Source organism: Paramormyrops kingsleyae, chromosome 3 (genome assembly GCF_048594095.1).
Source record: "Paramormyrops kingsleyae isolate MSU_618 chromosome 3, PKINGS_0.4, whole genome shotgun sequence".
Taxonomy (NCBI): Eukaryota; Metazoa; Chordata; class Actinopteri; order Osteoglossiformes; family Mormyridae; genus Paramormyrops; species Paramormyrops kingsleyae.
Window position 1 is genome coordinate 22771562 of NC_132799.1, and position 19385 is coordinate 22790946.

At 51.0% G+C, this 19385-nt stretch overlaps 1 protein-coding gene across 1 annotated transcript in view; it reads right to left on the bottom strand.

The window, feature by feature from the left end:
- Nucleotides 1-19385, bottom strand: part of LOC111836007 (cortactin-binding protein 2-like) — a 29477-nt gene that overhangs the window by 1571 nt on the left and 8521 nt on the right. Inside the window, exons 3-20 of the mRNA XM_072709879.1 lie at nucleotides 14971-15198; nucleotides 11029-12322; nucleotides 8957-9145; nucleotides 7995-8094; nucleotides 7560-7707; nucleotides 7125-7292; nucleotides 6302-6419; nucleotides 5368-5628; nucleotides 3645-3740; nucleotides 3113-3192; nucleotides 2573-2659; nucleotides 2382-2481; nucleotides 1867-2022; nucleotides 1300-1481; nucleotides 1040-1218; nucleotides 505-707; nucleotides 217-393; nucleotides 65-107 (exon numbers count right to left, since the gene is read on the bottom strand). Of these exons, the coding sequence (XP_072565980.1) occupies nucleotides 65-107; nucleotides 217-393; nucleotides 505-707; nucleotides 1040-1218; nucleotides 1300-1481; nucleotides 1867-2022; nucleotides 2382-2481; nucleotides 2573-2659; nucleotides 3113-3192; nucleotides 3645-3740; nucleotides 5368-5628; nucleotides 6302-6419; nucleotides 7125-7292; nucleotides 7560-7707; nucleotides 7995-8094; nucleotides 8957-9145; nucleotides 11029-12322; nucleotides 14971-15198 (3809 nt within the window). The remainder of the gene's footprint in view (nucleotides 1-64; nucleotides 108-216; nucleotides 394-504; nucleotides 708-1039; nucleotides 1219-1299; nucleotides 1482-1866; nucleotides 2023-2381; nucleotides 2482-2572; nucleotides 2660-3112; nucleotides 3193-3644; nucleotides 3741-5367; nucleotides 5629-6301; nucleotides 6420-7124; nucleotides 7293-7559; nucleotides 7708-7994; nucleotides 8095-8956; nucleotides 9146-11028; nucleotides 12323-14970; nucleotides 15199-19385) is intronic.

A 19385-nucleotide genomic window follows, 5' to 3' on the forward strand; every position in this document is an offset into this window, starting at 1 on the left:
GAGGCCTTTGCTGCCACCTAGTGGCCAAATTATGATGCTGAAGAGCCTTGGTTCGCCACCTTACCTGCTCATCCTGCCCAAGCAGACATCTGAGCCACACATGGGACCTGCGGGGCAGCAGACACACATGACCCCCATTCCACAGTGGAACACAGACATACATGAGCTCAGGTCCTCAGAAGAAGGTGAGGCTGCCCACGTGCCATCTCCCCTCACCATCTCGGAGAGTTGTGTTGCTCCTCCAGGATCCTCCTCTTCTGCGTGGGCCGGTGCGGACCTTCCTCCAGGCTGGGCCATCTGGGTCCCTGCGTGCCCTGCCGCTGAGGGGGCCGTGTGGCAGCAGCAGTGAGACACCATCCCCCCCGTGGAAGGCAGGCAAGTACTTATCAATTTCTGAGGGGATGAGAAATCACACCAGAACCTTCTTATACTCAAAATGTACTTACTGTTGCTCTAAGGGCATCATGACTGCTAATAGCATGTAGCTACCAGCAGGGGGCGTACCTGTCCTGGGCAGTGGGCAGGACTGGAGGACGGCCTTGTTGACCAAGATGCTGAGGGCAGCCTTAACCACAGCCTGCTGGCCTGGACTCAGCTTGGGACTGCGTGGCAGATGACGCTGTGGGGATCTGCTCACGGTCACCCTGGAGACGATGGTGTCTTCCACGCGGGGGACGATAACCACGTTCCACAGCCTGGACAACCACCTGGGACAGGAGACCCGTCTTCAGAATGATCGGCTAAAGCTCGTGGGCAGTGGTGGCTTAATGGTTAGGGACTCGCACTTGCAATTGAAACACTGCTGGTTCAAATCCCCGACCAGCACGGCACCACTGAGGTACCCTGAGCAAGGTACTGCCCCCAAGCACTGCTCCCCGGGCACTGAATTAGCGGCCCCCTGCATACCACATATGGGTTAAATGCAGAGGACACATTTCGTTGTTGTGCTGTGGTGTGTCAACAATGACCACTGGTCACTTAATTCTAAATTCACATGATTTCATTCGGGCTCCATTTTTTCCTCCCATTTATGGCTCACCCAATAATGGCAGATGTTTCCTTCAGCACCACAGGACAGGAGAAGAACATGTGTGGCCCTATGAGAGCCTCGGGGGTCCCCAGCCGGGCCAGACAGCCATTCAGGTGCTGCCACACAGAGCAGATCCAGGCCAGACTCCTCCACAATGAGTCGGACGGTGGCAGAACATTGCCCTGCAGCTGGAGAGGACAGGAGCACTGTATGAGGTGTGATGGCACTGCAGCCCTGCTCAGAGCTCCCCCCGGTGGTGGGATGCTAACCTTGTGCAGGAGCTTCCTGCGCAGGTGACGGCCCAGAAGGCCGCAGAGCGGCTCAGAGTCCCAACGCAGCTGCACCCAGCGGAAGTGCTGCTGCAGGAGCAACTCAGGTCCATGGAGGCGGGGCTTAGACAGCGTACCAATCAGGAAGCTTCCTTCCAGGAAGTGGTACTGGCCATCTGGAGCTGGGGGGGAGGCAGTAAAGAGAATGTAAATACTGAGACATATAAACATGATATAAACATTGTGGCTGGCACCATCCATTGCTGTGGATCACATGACCTAGGCTTGGTACGTGGTCACTTTTTGTTTGAAGCAGAGAAACACACGAGAGTGTGAAAGGTGGGGAATTCAACAGCTGGTCAAACAGGTATCCAGGGTAAGGAAAACTAGATTACTTTGTATACGGTTATAAATACAGAGCACACAGGAGTAGCTAATGAGCGTTGATGTGCCAGTGCTCAGGCCTCACTGTAGGGTGTGTTCAGTAATCCTAACCCTCACCTTACAGTGCTTAAGAGCACACAGGTGTAGCTAATGAGCTTTGATGTGCCGGTGCTCAGGCCTCACCATGAGACAGGGTCATTGGGTAGGCATGTCCCCGGTTCCCCAGGCCTTCACATAGGTCACCCAGTAGTTCCCACAAAGAGCCAGCCCGCTCCAGACCTTCCAGCAGAACCAGAATGCAGTGGCCAGGGCCAGGTTCGCCGTTCGGGACCAGGAAGCCTGTGATGACCGTGGTGAAACGCAGTGATATGTGGTCACCACTTCTGCACTCTCATGTAGAAATTCTTTTTTTATTATTGTGCACCTTCATTTTTGCTACACACTAATGGGTAATTACTGAGGTGTTGATTAAAGCAATCTCTTAAAAACCATTTAACTCAAATGTCTTCATAATCATAATATCATATGCATTGATCGTGCATATAGTGCATGGCTTTGTTCCACCCTCTATACGAAACTGCAGTTTGTCAAAGCCAGTTGCAATGTTTTCTAGGTAACTGTGCCACTGTCCCTTAAAGCTACTGGCAGCACTCATGCATCATGAGGACTGCAAGGGTCGGGGGGGGGGGGGCGCTCACCACAACTGAGGAAGGTCTGCAGAAGCTGCTCCCTGGTCAGATTCTGGTCCACATGCACTGGGACGAGGCTGCAAGTCATCCCTGCTGCCTCCTGCTTGCTCTGCCGGGGGTGGGGGGGGGTCAGGGTGAGTGGTGCCAGCATGTACAGGATAGTGGCGAGCATCCAGACGGGCTGCCCTACCCCCCCTTACCTTCACACAGAGGGCAACCAGTTGGGCCACATAGTCCTGACAGCTGCCCTCGGACCCGTGAAAGATGACGGTCCCGTACTGCTCCACCTGGGGAAACCGGGAAGGGGCAGTCTGAGCGCCAAGCCAGGGCACAGGCATCGAGAGCTATGCATCAAGGGCTGTGCTGAGGGCTCATGCCGAGGGCTACGCATCAAGGGCACACACCAAGGGCAATGCGTCGACATGGAGCCTTGTATTTATACATCAGGGACACAGTCTATGCATTTTCAGCTAACCTGAGAGTAGGTTAGCATATGCATAAAAATACCACTAACCCAAAGGCCCAGTTCTACTGTGTTACAGGATGCAGGTATAAAGGCAGCCACCAGAGGGCAGAGCAACATGATTCCACGTTCAAATTACTGGTTACTGTTCGTCACTGCCACATGAAATACTGAAGTTATGAAGACATTACAGCCAAAGATGAGTCACTGAGCAGTTTAACATGCTGATTCAGAGTGTAGCATCATTCAAAAGAAGGCAAAGAGAGTCATCCCCTACCAGCCTGACGAAGTTCTGCAGCAGGTTCTGGGGGATCAACGACTCGTATGTCAGCTCGTCCAGACACGACTCTGAGAGCCCTGTGATGGCAGCGGGAAAGCGAGGGAGAGGAGCTGACAGGCATAATAGGTACGCGAGGATCCCTCCACATGAAGAACACACACACACACACACACACACACACACACACACAGACATACACACACACACACACACACACACACACACACACACACACGCGACACAAGCCTTTAGAATCAGGACCTACAGCGGTCACCAGGAATCGACAGCAAGGGCAGTGTCAGAAATCAATACAGTAATAAAATAAAAATACATAGAGCTTTGGCTTTGCTCAGAGACATATGGTCTACCAGAGATCCCACCAAAGGTCAGAACACTCACCACAGGTCAGAGATCCCACAACAGGCCAGAGCATTCACCACAGGTCAGATATCCCACAAATGGTCAGAGCACTCACCATAGGTCAAAATCCCACGACAGGTCAGAGATTGCATAATAGCTCAGATCTCACCTTTCCATCTGATGGTGGCTCGCTGACTGTGTGGCTTTCGGACCAGGTCCCAGGGAGACTGAGGGAGCTCCTGACCCAGGAACCAGATGGCTTCACCTTCAGACAGAAGAACCAGAGACGTGGCAGTGATCTTTAGTGACAATTCCAGATTTCATCTTCACTAACACTTTGTCCATTGTCCATATTTTTCACAAGATTTCTACAGGGTTCCCCCAGTTCTGGCAGAATAAATTTCCATGACTTTTCCAAAACTTTTCCAGTACCACAAGACAATTTGCCAAAACCCAGAAGATTGCTTTGATTTGATGATCATGCAGTTTCAGATAGCAATTGTCCTGCCCCGATCGTCCGCTCCTTCCGTGTGCCACGCCCCCTCGTTAACCTCGTGTAGAATCCTCATGTGATCAGCTGTTTCTGGTTGTTGTCATTAGTCCTCTGTATTTAGTCTGCGTTTCAGTTTGTTTCCCCAGTCCGGTCATTGTAATATCACTGTGTGTTTTCTTGCCTGCCCTTTATATTAAACCCCGTGTTCCCCGATTTCCTGACCGCAGCTCCTCTGTCTCCGCTCCGCGTCCCACATACAGTAATAGCCTACTACAATTTTCGGTACAATAATAGCCAATCTGCTTACCTAATAAACACAGATGGTGGACAACTTTTGCCAATGTGCAAATAGCGTTCAATTATTAAGACAATTAATCCCAATATTAAAATTATACGTACCTTATGATTGGTAGAGGCAAATAAAGTCAAAAACGGGAAACTGATCAATAAAATTCAAATACGTGCCAAACAATAAATAAAACTGTAAAAACTGAAATTACGAGCAAAAAAGCAGCGATCTCAAATATGCGAATTCTGCGCGGAAACGGATGTTTACCAAGGTAGTTAACTATTGACTTCCACTCGTACATTTCTGTTAGCGCGTTGCAGAACGAAGCGGGAAAAAAATTAACAAGGCTAGTTTCCAAAACTTTTCCATAACTTTTCCTCTCTATCCAAGAATTCCAAAACTTATCCAGGGCCTTGAAAAATGATTTAAAAATTCCAAAACTTTTCCAGGTTTTCCATGACCACGGGTACCCTGTTTCTAATACCGATAAACTCCAGTGCTTCACAACAGCAGGATTACTCCGTACATGACACAACATCCATTAGTCCATCCATCCATCCCCTAAGTGCGTATCTCGATCCCAGGTATGCATACACCCTGGACAGGTCACAAGTGCGTGGCAGGGCAGAAACATACACGCTGACATACAATCATCAGACAATGTGGGAAGTTACTGCAGCCTTATTGCTAAGCTTAAACTACTCGACTTTCAAAGTCGTCAGATCACTGTACCGTTCAGACAACACAACTTGTTGACTTGTAATCGGGAGTATTAAAATATTGTGGTTTACACACTACAACACTGGTCAGTGACAGAGGGTCACACATTGCAAGATTTTTCACCACAAGGAATCTCCAGTGAGTCTGTCTGGTCTCCAAACTACAGTTTGTCACAAAAACACACGTAAGAAGTGACTTGGGGAAATGATTAGTCTCAACACACTACAAATTGCTAAAAACACTTTAATCAAATGACAATAGATTTGAGGCATGTTTGTAAATGTCGAGCATATTAATCTTTGTATACATAGGACTTTCAGGAAACACTATCACATACTTTGGGTCTTTTGTGACTTTAGTGGTCCAAGCCGAGGCCCAGGGCTCTCTCACCTACGAGCACCGAGTGGATGCTGTCCAAGCTGAGGCCCAGGGTGCGCTCTGCACTGCTATCTTCCTCCGGCAGCTCCCAGCCACCGCATAGCACACGTAGGTGTGCCGTCACGGTCCGCGTTAGACTTCCCGAGAATTCCGCCCAGCTGGTGTGCCGGTTCACTGTGAGGATGCCCAGTGTGGGGCCGCTGTCGGCGTCCTCTAGCATGCAGAGCTGCTCTTCCCAGCCCTGCTGGACCTGAACCAGGACTTTGTAAGACCCTGTAGACAGGAGCAGGGGTCTGGAGTGGGTCACGGCCCTGACCGGTAAAAACGTTCATCAGCACATAGCACAGAGACAGTCATCAGGGTCAAGGATACGGTCATCACACATATCACAGAGACAGTCATCAGGGTCAAGGATACGGTCATCACACATATCACAGAGACAGTCATCAGGGTCAAGGATACGGTCATCACACATATCACAGAGACAGTCATCAGGGTCAAGGATACGGTCATCACACATATCACAGAGACAGCCATCAGGGTCAAGGATACGGTCATCACACATATCACAGAGACAGCCATCAGGGTCAAGGATACGGTCATCACACATATCACAGAGACAGCCATCAGGGTCAAGGATACGGTCATCACACATATCACAGAGACAGTCATCAGGGTCAAGGATACGGTCATCACACATATCACAGAGACAGTCATCAGGGTCAAGGATACAGTCATCACACATATCACAGAGATAGCCATATCTTTGTCCATGAAGACTATCACACATAACTAGTAATCAAGGGCATGAATACGGTCATCACACAAAGTACAGAGATAGTCATAACCTATAGCAGATAGAGGGACCATTATCACGGGTACAGACAGCTGACACCAACAGCATAGATGTATCATTCATAGCCTCCTGCACCGTCTCTTCACTAACCCAGATTCTCCAGCAGCTCCTTACAGTCGTCGGTGGCCACGTCATGGACAGTCCGGCAGCAGCGGTCCCGCTTTGTGATGTCCTGCTCACTATGGCTGCACAGTACCTCAAGGCAGTCCTGCAGAACACACAGAGCTATCTATGCTCAGTCCTCCTCTGATCCAGGTCCAGGCCAGAACATTCTGAGTTTACTTAGAGTTCTTCACCGTTACTTACAGAGTTCTTCACAGTTCTCAACGGACGCAAGTAATCAACTTTACAAACCCTTATGCAAGTCAAGTTTTACATGCCAGATTGATCCTGCCATACGATTCAAGACACCTTACATCCCGACTCTCAAGCTCAGAACACCTGCAGCTACAGAGGCGCCGGTGTCCCGACTCTCAAGCTCAGAACACCTGCAGCTACAGAGGCGTCGCCGTCCCGACTCTCAAGCTCAGAACACCTGCAGCTACAGAGGCACCAGTGTCCCGACTCTCAAGCTCAGAACACCTGCAGCTACAGAGGCACCAGTGTCCCGACTCTCAAGCTCAGAACACCTGCAGCTACAGAGGCACCAGTGTCCCGACTCTCAAGCTCAGAACACCTGCAGCTACAGAGGCGCCGGTGTCCCGACTCTCAAGCTCAGAACACCTGCAGCTACAGAGGCGCCGGTGTCCCGACTCTCGAGCTCAGAACACCTGCAGCTACAGAGGCGCCGGTGTCCCGACTCTCAAGCTCAGAACACCTGCAGCTACAGAGGCGCCGGTGTCCCGACTCTCGAGCTCAGAACACCTGCAGCTATAGAGGCACTGGCATCTTGACTCTCAACACAGCTGCACACCTTGAAACCTTTGGATGCAGCGATGTGGGCCGCAGTCCAGCCATCCCGGTCCGTGTGGTTGAGCAGGGCAGCAGGTGGGGTGGTGCCAGGGGCTGGGTGCTGCATCAAGAGCTCCAGGACGCCCACGTGCCCCAAGCTGACTGCCGCATGCAGCATGGTGCAGCCATCCTGCAAGGTACAGATGTGGAGGCACTTTACTGCCAGCAGCTATGCTTTGTCATGGAAAATGATCTCCGAAATTTTGCTGGACCCCTTCTGGAAACACAGAGCCACTTTATGATATCATGACCAAATGAACACTAATATGATGATGCCAAGCCAAGAGTGTGCTGGCCCAGTGATATGGAAACACAAACGCTGTGGGCCCGCACAAGGCGTGAGATGAAAATGTGCTGTGAGGGCTTTCAGGGGGATCTGGGTGGGCCCAGAACGCACCTCAGTCACTGCTGTATAGTCGGCTCCGGCATCCAGCAGAGCCCGCACACAATCGCCATTTCCAGCCCTGCAGGCCAGAAACAGGGGTGTCTGCCCACTTGCTGCGGCCCGGTTTATGTCAACATGGGGAACCAGCAGCTCCACACACCTGGACACATGGAGGAGGAGAACGTCGGCAGCAGAAGACATCAGAGAATGTCTCATATGAGCTCAATGTATGTTTAGCATTGAGCAAAGTCTATGACGAGGTTCAGAATGAGCCCGACTGACACCAATTCAAATTTTTTTATAGCGCCTTGTGTGGTGATCCATCATTACATGAAGCAGCTGAGAGCTGGATGCCTTCAAGCAAGATGGTGGGGCGCAGAGCTGCGTGAGGTCAGTGTGAGGCTAGGCCCCCAATCCCAGAACAGGGGGACAAAACATAACACCCACCTGGTGTGGCCATTGGAGGCGGCCGCGTGTAATGGGGTAAATCCGTTGTTATGGGGAACATCTGTAGGGACCCCTGCTTTGAGCAGCAGATCGACACAGTCTGAGAGGGGGTGGAGACATCAGTGAGCCACAGCAAGATGCAGCCATTTTACAAGACATTCATACTTTACTGCTTTATCTAGACTCCATATAGAGTGAATCATTTAGAGGTAATTCAACAGACTAATGTGAGACTATATAATGAGAGAACGCAGGTGGATTGGCTTAATGTACTGAAGTGGCGGCTTTAACTCAGCGAGAACAAACACATTTTGGCAGAGCAGCAGCAAACTCCCAGGGGTATACATTAGGGAGGGGCCGATGCACATTTTTTCAGTTCCGATCCCATTCCAATACACAACTGCCAATACCGACACAGATTCCGATATGAGTTCTTTTTACTTTAATATAGTGAATATATATTTATACTTTATAAAAATACTTTTAAACTACTAAATACAAATGAAAACTGTATGCCAAAAATCTTTCATTAGCCTACTAAATACATACATACCCACCTTCTGTTCCACCTCGTTTGTTTTAAGCATTTTTGAGGCATTTGCAGTTCACTATGAATGTGTTCCAAGCGAGGATACGCAAATGGCGAAGGCTTAAAATGCCCCACAATTTATCTCCCACTGGCAACAGTCTCACTTACACTTCGTTACGATCGCAGCCCTTCGTGTATCACTAAACGCTACTCCCAGCATAAAATACTCGCACCTCTAGTATATATCTCATTCGCAGAATCCTAGACATTGTTCTGTCTTTTGTATTACATAACTGTGTTTAGCAGTATGGGTAAGCTTACCAATACTCCTGTTGCACACACATGAAACATGGATCTTGAAGTGGAGCTGCTCGGAGAGGCCTGAAGCAGCTTGACGGCAGAGTGTGGAGTGTCTCTGTCACCCACCACTTACCAGCATGACCGCTTTGGGCAGCACAGAACAAGGCAGATCTCCCGTCTTCATCGTTTGGGTCTTGGTTTAGCAGTGTTGACAGTAGAGTGACGTTTCCCTGGATAGCAGCTTGCAGAAGAAGGGTGAGCCCATTGTCCAGGGGTGAGGGGCCACCATAAGTCGGCAGGGGGGCTACGGGGAGACGCCAGCCTGCAATGTAGAAAGAGTCTGAGGAGTGTGCGGTAGCCCCACCCCAACAGGCCTGCCACTACTCTCCAGCCAGAGAGGTCAAATGGGACGAGTGTGTCCAATCAACCAGGTCCCTGGTCCAGAAGCTTGCAGATACATTATGAGCTGCACATCAGCAGATCTAAGCAGTGTCCTGCCAAGATCTTAACTAAAGCTGCCTTTGAGCAGTGAATTTGATAAACCAGTGAATTTAACTAATTCGTTACACCCGTATGTTGTTCCTGCTATACATTTGAACTATTCCCCAATGGCGGCAGGACAAAATAAACCTTGCAAGTCTTAAGGGAACTGTTCTGGCTGAAGAATGCTGGAAGAGCAGGGAGGGCGCGTTTGGGAGACAGCCAAACACAAACAGCACATTGAGCCATGTCAGGAGAATCAGGTAGGGCCGGTTCAGTGGGAACACACACGCACCTCGAGATGCCAGCATTACTCATGAGTTGCATGGAAGTGGAAGATAATCTCTTTACGCAAGTGTAAGTCAATGAACAATGCACATTTTTTTGTATAGAAGAGAACATCTGGTTACACTGTCCTAAACAATGTATAGTGTATGATGTATGGATAAGGAGCAGAGGATAAACAGAAGGATATATTTATTGAAGATGTAGAAGGGTGAGAAGCAGTGAGGAGGTGAGGCTAAACGTGCGGAGAGACATGCAGGAGCAGTCAGAGAGTAGAGGCTCACGTGGGATAGCAGAAAGGAGAGAAGCGACTGTGTTAGCATGTAGCATGTAGTGGTCAGGATGACGGCGAGGAAAACCGTGGATTCATATCGACCACACAGCGTGTGAGGAAGGCTGCGGTATGGGGAGATGGAAGCCTCTGGAGTGGTTCCCCATGTGGATGAACCAGAGAACATCAGCCAGGAGTTTTTTTCTGACCAAAAGGCAGGCAGGGTAAGGGAGGAGTCAAAGTGTGTCACTGTCACCTGGCGCTTGGTGTCACCTCAAGTATTTCAGCCATTTTAAGGGCACAACAAAGTGCCTGATAAGGGGCGCGAAGCCAGTTAGATACAGCAGAGTGGCTGCCCGCCATGGTCTGTAATGAGCACAGCCTATAGGATCTGTGCATGACTAATGTGCAGCTACTGAGCACATACATGTACAGCTTACATGTGTAAATGCAGGCTTATTTATTCTTTAGACTCTTGTACTACCGCCTGTCACTTTACTGCTAACTGTGCAATACTTATGGGTATTTATGCTCATTATTTAATGTCTAATAACTGTTTATATGCATGTCCCCTGTTTCAGTTGTGCAGCTGGGCAACCAAGCATTTCACTGCACACTGCACTGAGTATAACTGAGTATGTGACTAATAAAACTTTGATTTAGCATTTTGTTACAGATTTTTAAAGGTGAAAATAACTGCTATTAACAGCACATACAGCATTAGGAATTTCACATGCCTCATGTATAATGTGACCCATGATTGCATGTGATGAAACAACAAATGAACCATAATAATGACAATCAATTATCAGCACCCAGAAGGCGTGGGTTACACAGATAGAATGTTCCGGAAGTTGGGGACAGCATGCGACAAAAGGGGACAGGAGGGACAGAGCAGCTTCTGGCACCAGCATCAGAGCGTGGTCGGGTTCTGATGGACCCGGAACCCATCTGTGGGCCCAGGCTGGACTGACAAACCCATCACTACACTGGCATTCGCTTAACATCCCTCTGTTAACAGCAGAGCAGGAGGAGCAAAAGCCTCCGAGGAGTGAAAGAAGGAAAGGAGGAAAATCGGCACCTATGTGTGACACCCCAACAGCATCCGACATCTGCCCCATGTCTCCCTGTAACATAGCCAGCTATGAGAGCCAGTGTAAGAGCTTTACCTGAGGCTGCTGCCAGGGGGCGCTCTGTCTCACACGGTCTACAGGATGAGGCACTAATGGGCTTTATGGAGGAGGAGCTACTGGGAGCCACCGCGCCGACGGGGGGACACTCTGCACATGCTCCCTGGTGCGGCCCCCGTGGCTGGGGGGGGCAGGCACCCACCTGAGATGTGGTCAGGGCTGGAACGGGGCCCCCCAGCTCGAGAGCAGGCTTAGGGGCCAGCTGTGGGGTGGCGGCTCTGAGGGGGCCTCCCATAGCGGGGGATCGGCTGGCCTCGGGCCCCAGCTTAACACATGGCTGAGTGGGTGAGGGGGTCTGAGACAGGCCTGGCTTTTTAGGGGGGATGGGGGGCGGGGTCCCTCGGGGGGTCTTAGTGCCAATTTGGTGGTGGCCTAGCCGGCCCGGGAAGGGCCCCCCCTCTGAGGTGGAGTGGGGAAGACCAGGCCGCACGGCACTGGTGGTGGGGGGGCTAGTGAACCGGGATAGAACCTGAGTGACAGTGTTTCGGGCCTGCTGCTTGGCGGCAAGGCTGTCCCGGCTGCTGGGGGACAGGTCCCGGGATGGGGGGCTGCTTGGGGTGGCGCCATTTTGGTCCGGCTCCAATGGGGACGCCTGGAACTTATAGCGGGTGGCCTGGATGCGGGAGCCGACACCCACGGGCTGCGTGGGGGGTGAGCTGGACCTGGCATCGCTCCCGCATGGGCCGTTCTCAGCCAGCAGGGGGCGCTGTGTGCTGTGTGACTTCTGGAGACTTAGGCCCGCATAGCCTGAACCAGGGGGCTTGGCGGCTGTAGCCAGGGGTGCTGTCTTGGATGCTGCCATGCTCGCTTCTGCCGGCACTGGCTCCGTCTGGCAAGAGGCGGCCTTGCGGTCCTCCACGTCTGTTCCCACAGCAACAGAGGCATAGGCCTTGGGCTCCCTGCCCACGCCCAGATGCTCCAGCTGTCTGCTGAGAGCACTATTCTCCGAGTGTAGCTGGGCGTTATGCTCCTCCTCTCTGGCCAGCCGTGCCTGCAGCTGCCCGCGCTCCGTGTCCATCTCCGAGAGCTGCTCCTCCATCCTGGCCTCCATCCGCTGTACCCTGAGCCGCTCGGCGCTGAGCTCCTCCTGGAGGCACGTGGACATGTCGTCATGGCGATGGGCATCCTCAGCAGTGCGGGCGGCCAGATGTCGGTACTCGCGCACCAGTGTCAGGACCACCAGCTTGTTCTTCTCACGCTCCTCCTTCAGCTGCGCAGACAGCTTTCTGTGCTCCTGCTCTAGGCTCTGCAGCTGCTGCTTCTCCTCCTGCAGCTGAAAAGCAGACGGACTGCAGTGTCAGTGCTGGTGCTGTTGCTAAGCAACCATGTCAGCAACATCCACAGCTCTACGCCTACATGCTCTCCTAGCAACAGGATTCATCCAGATCTATGTGGGGACTAGGAGGCGAGGGCCAAGTTAACTACCCTAGTAAGGTCAGCATTAACCGAAATGGTGCTTATTAACCCGGCAATTGACCGTGGGTTTCTTAATGTTAACGGCGGCTAGTACTGCTGTAAACATCCATGTTAAGATGACCATAACAAACACCACATGGCAGGATTGTCACCATGACGACGACGTGAGCCATTACTGATGGCCATAGCAGCATATTGAATCCAGCCAGTGACTACAGTACATGAGCTTGATTATTCTGTTTCCCACTGTGTGAGTAGCAGATTCAGAGCCAGAGAAACACAATTACAGGCTGGATCAGTTCCCCCACATCGCTGCATTTCCATCTCACTAACCACCAGTATTTATGTTCAAACAGCTCACATCTGGCAAGCGCATTAATACTGGCTGGCTACTCCACCCAAAGGGGAGACACCACTCAACCACCCAAAGGGGAGACACCACTCAACCACCCAAAGGGGAGACACCACTCAACCACCCAAAGGGGAGGCACCACCCAACCACCTAAAGGGGAGACACCACCTAACCACACAAAGGGGAGACACCACCCAACCACTTATAGGGGAGGCACCACCTAACCACACAAAGGGGAGACACCACCCAACCACTTATAGGGGAGGCACCACCCAACCACCCAAAGGCGAGACACCACCTAACCACTTAAAGGGGAGACACCACCCAACCACCCAAAGGGGAGGCACCACCTAACCACTTAAAGGGGAGACACCACCCAACCACTTAAAGGGGAGACACCACCCAACCACCCAAAGGGGAGACACCACCCAACCACTTAAAGGGGAGACACCACCCAACCACCCAAAGGGGAGACACCACCCGACCACTTAAAGGGGAGGCACCACCCAACCACCCAAAGGCGAGACACCACCTAACCACTTAAAGGGGAGACACCACCCAACCACCCAAAGGGGAGGCACCACCTAACCACTTAAAGGGGAGACACCACCCGACCACTTAAAGGGGAGGCACCACCCAACCACCCAAAGGCGAGACACCACCCAACCACTTAAAGGGGAGACACCACCCAACCACCCAAAGGGGAGACACCACCCAACCACTTAAAGGGGAGACACCACCCAACCACTTAAAGGGGAGACACCACCCAACCACTTAAAGGGGAGACACCACCCAACCACCCAAAGGGGAGGCACCACCCAACCACTTAAAGGGGAGACACCACCCAACCACCCAACCACCCAAAGGGGAGGCACCACCCAACCACTTAAAGGGGAGACACCACCCAACCACCCAACCACCCAAAGGGGAGGCACCACCCAACCACCTAAAGGGAAGATACTACCTAACCACACAAAGGGGAGACACCACCCAACCACCCAAAGGGGAGGCACCACCCAACCACCTAAAGGGAAGATACTACCTAACCACACAAAGGGGAGACACCACCCAACCACTTAAAGGGGAGACACCACCCAACCACCCAACCACCCAAAGGGGAGGCACCACCCAACCACCTAAAGGGAAGATACTACCTAACCACACAAAGGGGAGACACCACCCAACCACCCAAAGGGGAGACACCACCCAACCACCCAAAGGGGAGACACCACCCAACCACCCAAAGGGGAGACACCACCCAACCACCCAAAGGGGAGACACCACCCAACCACTTAAAGGGGAGACACCACCCAACCACCCAAAGGGGAGGCACCACCTAACCACTTAAAGGGGAGACACCACCCGACCACTTAAAGGGGAGGCACCACCCAACCACCCAAAGGCGAGACACCACCCAACCACTTAAAGGGGAGACACCACCCAACCACCCAAAGGGGAGACACCACCCAACCACTTAAAGGGGAGACACCACCCAACCACTTAAAGGGGAGACACCACCCAACCACTTAAAGGGGAGACACCACCCAACCACCCAAAGGGGAGGCACCACCCAACCACTTAAAGGGGAGACACCACCCAACCACCCAAAGGGGAGACACCACCTAACCACTTAAAGGGGAGGCACCACCCAACCACCTAAAGGGAAGATACTACCTAACCACACAAAGGGGAGACACCACCCAACCACCTAAAGGGAAGATACTACCTAACCACACAAAGGGGAGACACCACCCAACCACCCAAAGGGGAGACACCACCCAACCACCCAAAGGGGAGACACCACCCAACCACCCAAAGGGGAGACACCACCTAACCACTTAAAGGGGAGACACCACCCAACCACTTAAAGGGGAGACACCACCCAACCACTTAAAGGGGAGACACCACCCAACCACCCAAAGGGGAGACACCACCCAACCACCTAAAGGGGAGGCACCACCCAACCACTTAAAGGGGAGGCACCACCCAACCACTTAAAGGGAAGATACTACCTAACCACACAAAGAGGAGATACTACCTAACCAAACAAAGGGGAGATACCACCTCTCTGCCAGTCACACCCCCTTCAGTCACCCAAATGACGGCACCGCCCTATAGGTCGGGAAAACAAGCTCCCTCCTGGGGCTCCCTACCTTCCTCTCGCGGCTCTCGGCAGCAGCCAGCTGGGCTCCCATGTTCTCCCGCATGCGACGGCACTGACCCATCAGGCTCTCCAACACAGCCATTGGACTGAGACACAGTGCCGGTCGCTCCGTCTGGGCTCCTCCCCGTGCTTCTTCATCCCGCTGCAGGGCTAGGAAAGGGTCCGTCAGGCTCACACAGCCGTACTGCTCCTGGATGAACACCTCCTTCCTGCGGGCCTGTTTGGGAGGATGGGGGCAGCTCAGAACTAGGCCCAGAACCAGCTTACAGACAGACGGCAGAGCCCCTGGCACGACTGGAGGAGCAGGTAAAAGAGGCTGAAAGGTGCTGTGAGTGGTACATCTCAGTCAGATGGGGTTTCCAAAAGAGGAACACCCTAAGATGTGCATACATGAGATACTGCAAATGTGTGGTTTTGCACAGCTGGGCTTGTATACAGCAGAAAAACTGTGGCTCATCAGACACAACACCATAGCAGAGCAGCGCATGAGACATGAATGGGGACCCATCCCACGGTCTTAGGCATCAGCCCTGGGCATGTGTCTGAGCCAATCACAAACAGTGAGAGGGCAGCCATAGCGCCGAGGCACCACCCAATGTCGAAGTATATGAAGGTGGTGATGTTAAAAGCTGACCACTTGGTGAGCGGCACTGGCTGGGACCATGAGTCAAACTCATGAGGCATGACAGTAACGAAGGGAATGAGGTAATCTGGTAGTGAAATGGCAGAAATGGGGGGTAAGCAGAACTCGCAGAAGCCCGTCAGCGAGAAGCTTCTCCTTACTTCTGTAACAAGCAGTCACTCTTTAGATTCACTGTCATTATCTAACTCTAGTAGCCCTGGCTGTCGCCCAGCCTGCTGCCCCCGCACCGCCTGGGGTACAAAGCCTCCAATATTCATGCTTAAATGACGATTGAACAGTTGATCTTTGTAGGAGGGGCCAGCCATATGGTAACCGCACCCACGCAAAGCAGCGCCGAAGCCCTTAGAACTTTCAGAGTCAGCATTTGGAGATTTTAAAGTCACAGACACGCATGTGTGACGCATGACCCAACAGCACTGGGGGTTCGGCTCGGCCGTCCCCGAGACACGCTGCCAGGCTCACGCCACCATCAGGCAGACCTAGTTACTGCACCAAAGGAATTTTGGTCCTGAACCAGTGGGGTCACTGCTCTGTTCCCTAAAATGATCATCAGTCCACAGACTATGGATCGGACTCCACACTGACCCTGACTCCTAACTGTACGCCATGCCCCCTGCTCCAAACCCTGTCCCTGCTGCCCCACACAGCCCAAGGTGCAGGAGAACGAGCTACCAGCTGGAAGGCCAGACCTCCCCCGCTCCTCACGCTAGATAGGTCCATCTCTCAGGGCTGGCAGGTGCTGGGAATTATGCACATCAAAACTGGGTCTCACAGATCTGAAGCCACAAAGACAACTGGAAAGTAAGATTTATCACTGAAAGGTTTGCAACCCAATAACGAAGAAAAGGAGAGCATTTGTAACCCGGGAAAGACAATAACATAAAACAACAAGTATATTAGTTTAGATTTATCTTTTTTAATAAATAGCATGTTTTTAGCAGTTTTGTACACATTCAGATACCTTCTGATTTTACAAATCAAGTACTGATGTTAATAGTAACAGATGCTTACAGAATACAGATAAAATGAGCCTGATTTAATAAAAGCAGGGTGTAAACTGTGGTCACAGAGTCCATCAATGAGCCACTGCTGCTCTGAACTCCTTTAGTCACGCAGAAATGTACCAGCTCAGTGCCGCTCGTTAGTTATCTGTGGTCTCTGGTTTTGACCGTGCCCTAACAGCACAGCTGCTGAAGGACGGCTGCGCTCTGCAGAATGAGCCTCCTCCTCATTCCTCCTGGTCTCCACTGTCGCAGGTAACCACTGCGTTTGTGCAGTGTTCGTATTCACAGCAGGAAGGGCTGTGAATACGAAACCCTCTGATGAACTTTGTCAAGACAAAACTTGTTAGGACAGGAATGTGAAAGTGAGCAGCTCCTCACCATGAGCATCAGGGCTCAGGAACATCTGATCTGAGGGTGTGGGATGACAGTGCTCGAAAATAACACAGACACAGACACACCCGGGCGTGTTCACATCAGCACCTGCAAAGCGCCGCCAGGCTAACTGCTTTGGCCGGCGCTTGTGAGCTGTGGGACGGCTTGGTCTTGCAGGTGTGGAGGATCCTGCGCTAACGAACACCAGTACAATTCTCAATTTATTGCCACTTCCTGTTTCAACACTGTTGTCATGCAATCTTGCGAGTGGTTATTTCAGGCTCACACGCCACGGTGTTGATCAAATATCACACGTCGGTCAAATTCATGTCCTCGGGATGCTGGTCACCCTAAACCCCCTGAGCGCATGAGGCAAAGGTTGCGATGATGCCAGCAGCCAATGAGAGCATGCAGCCTTTGGGGCAAGAATGCCCCCACTATGACATCGGGACCCTAAATAGTCACCATGGGTGTCTGCGGGGTTGAAGGGTTTAGGAGGAGCAAAAGAAGAGGAACTAATTATACAGGCACCCAACAAGCAACAACCAGGGAGATTAAGAAAGCAGCGACCAAGGAAACACGTTCGGTCATCACAACCAACAGCAGGATCCTCTGTGCAAACAGCAAAGATGGACTGAATCCTCATGTTCAAAAGGGCTGATATGGCGAAATATTTTACCATGATAATTTTCATACCTAACAATATCAATAATGGCCCTGCTTACTAGCAGTGTTGAAAGCATGACCAAACCAAGCTGGTTGCATCACCACCATCTGATTGGTCAAAATGCACGGAGATGCCTGTGTTCTGGGTCAATATGCATGGATTATCTGAAGGAAAACAACGACATTTTTATTGTCAGTAGCATCACACATTGCGATGGACTGATGCATTCCTGATAACTCAGAACCTGAAAATTTCCAACAACGTTTGAAAATTGTACTATATAACAGCTGAACAGAGTAGATTCCTAATGCAAAGTTACGCATTGGAATGATAATTCTAACATAAGATGCCGATTCTCATAGACGAGCTAGCAATATTAGCACATAATAAGTCATGATGTACACCATGTGAACAGTCACTAAGCCTCTCCTCGATTTTACGTCATTGTTGCTCTCCAAACCCGGCCACGCCTTTACCGAGCTGATAAGCCTAAACCGAAGCGAGCTGGAACCGCACTGACTAGTCTCTCTTTGCCGTAGGACTCGGGTACGGCTCAGTTCCTGTACAACAGTGGAAACGCGTCATATGCCACTGGCCAGTACTTTGAATACCATCCAGATTAACATCCTCATTTTCGCAGAGAAACAGTTACAAAAGGGTCCATGACCATGTTCCAGTGACATGACCGTGAGTGGCCTTCGGGACCTTACATGTCCCTGGGCATTTGCTATGCCCCTCTGCCGCAGCATATTAATTACTGCTATCATTACCACAGCAATAAAGTCAGAGTTATATATTAGAGTCCCAATCATTTTAAGACCACACAGACCAACTGTGCACAACTAAATTGTTGCCAAGGAGAAAGACTATACTTCAGCATGGAAAAAAGCAGGCTTCAATCTCCAAACATTATTTCAACAGGAAATTTCCTCTCGAAGGGACTAGAGCTGCCACTAATGACTATTTTTCTATGGATTAATCTATCGACTATTGGTCGATTAATCAAAACGATTAATTTTCCTCCAGAAAATCAAACAGACTGTTTAAGTTAATTTTATTTTGACAACAACAAACTCCATCTCATTACAGGGCTTTAGATAATGGTTTAGTTTTTCGGCACTATACGGACATTATAAGAAAATTAGTGGTATGTCTAAAATATTATTGAGATGTGTATTGTGATGCCCAGAAATATTCTGTATATATTCAGTGTATCCTTATGCAAAAAGGTGCTGCTGGTGTGGCTGCTTCTTGCTGATTAACGGGCGACATTTTATTTTTTTAAAATATAGTTTTCATTTTTATTTCAGTATAGGGCGGCATGGAGGTGCAGTGGTTAGTGCTGCTGCCTCACAGCAAGAAAGTCCCGGGTTCGGTCTCCGGGTCGGGCTAAGGGCCTTTCTGTGTGGAGTTTGCATACTCTCCGCATGTTAGTGTGGGTTTCTACAGTGTGCAGGATAGGTCGACTGGCGACTCTAAGTTGGCCCTGTGAGTATGTGCGCCCTGTGGTGTGTTGGCAACTGCCCAGGGTTGCTTCCTGCCTGCGCCCATTGTTCCTGGGATAGGTTCTGGCGACCCCAGTTGGGATTAAGCAGTTACGGTGATGGATGGATGGATTTCAGTACACAAATTATTTACTTCATTTAGTGTCCGTTTTAGTTTCAGTTTTACTTTACGATAGCGACACTGGTCCCGAACAGCCGAATGCACATGAACAC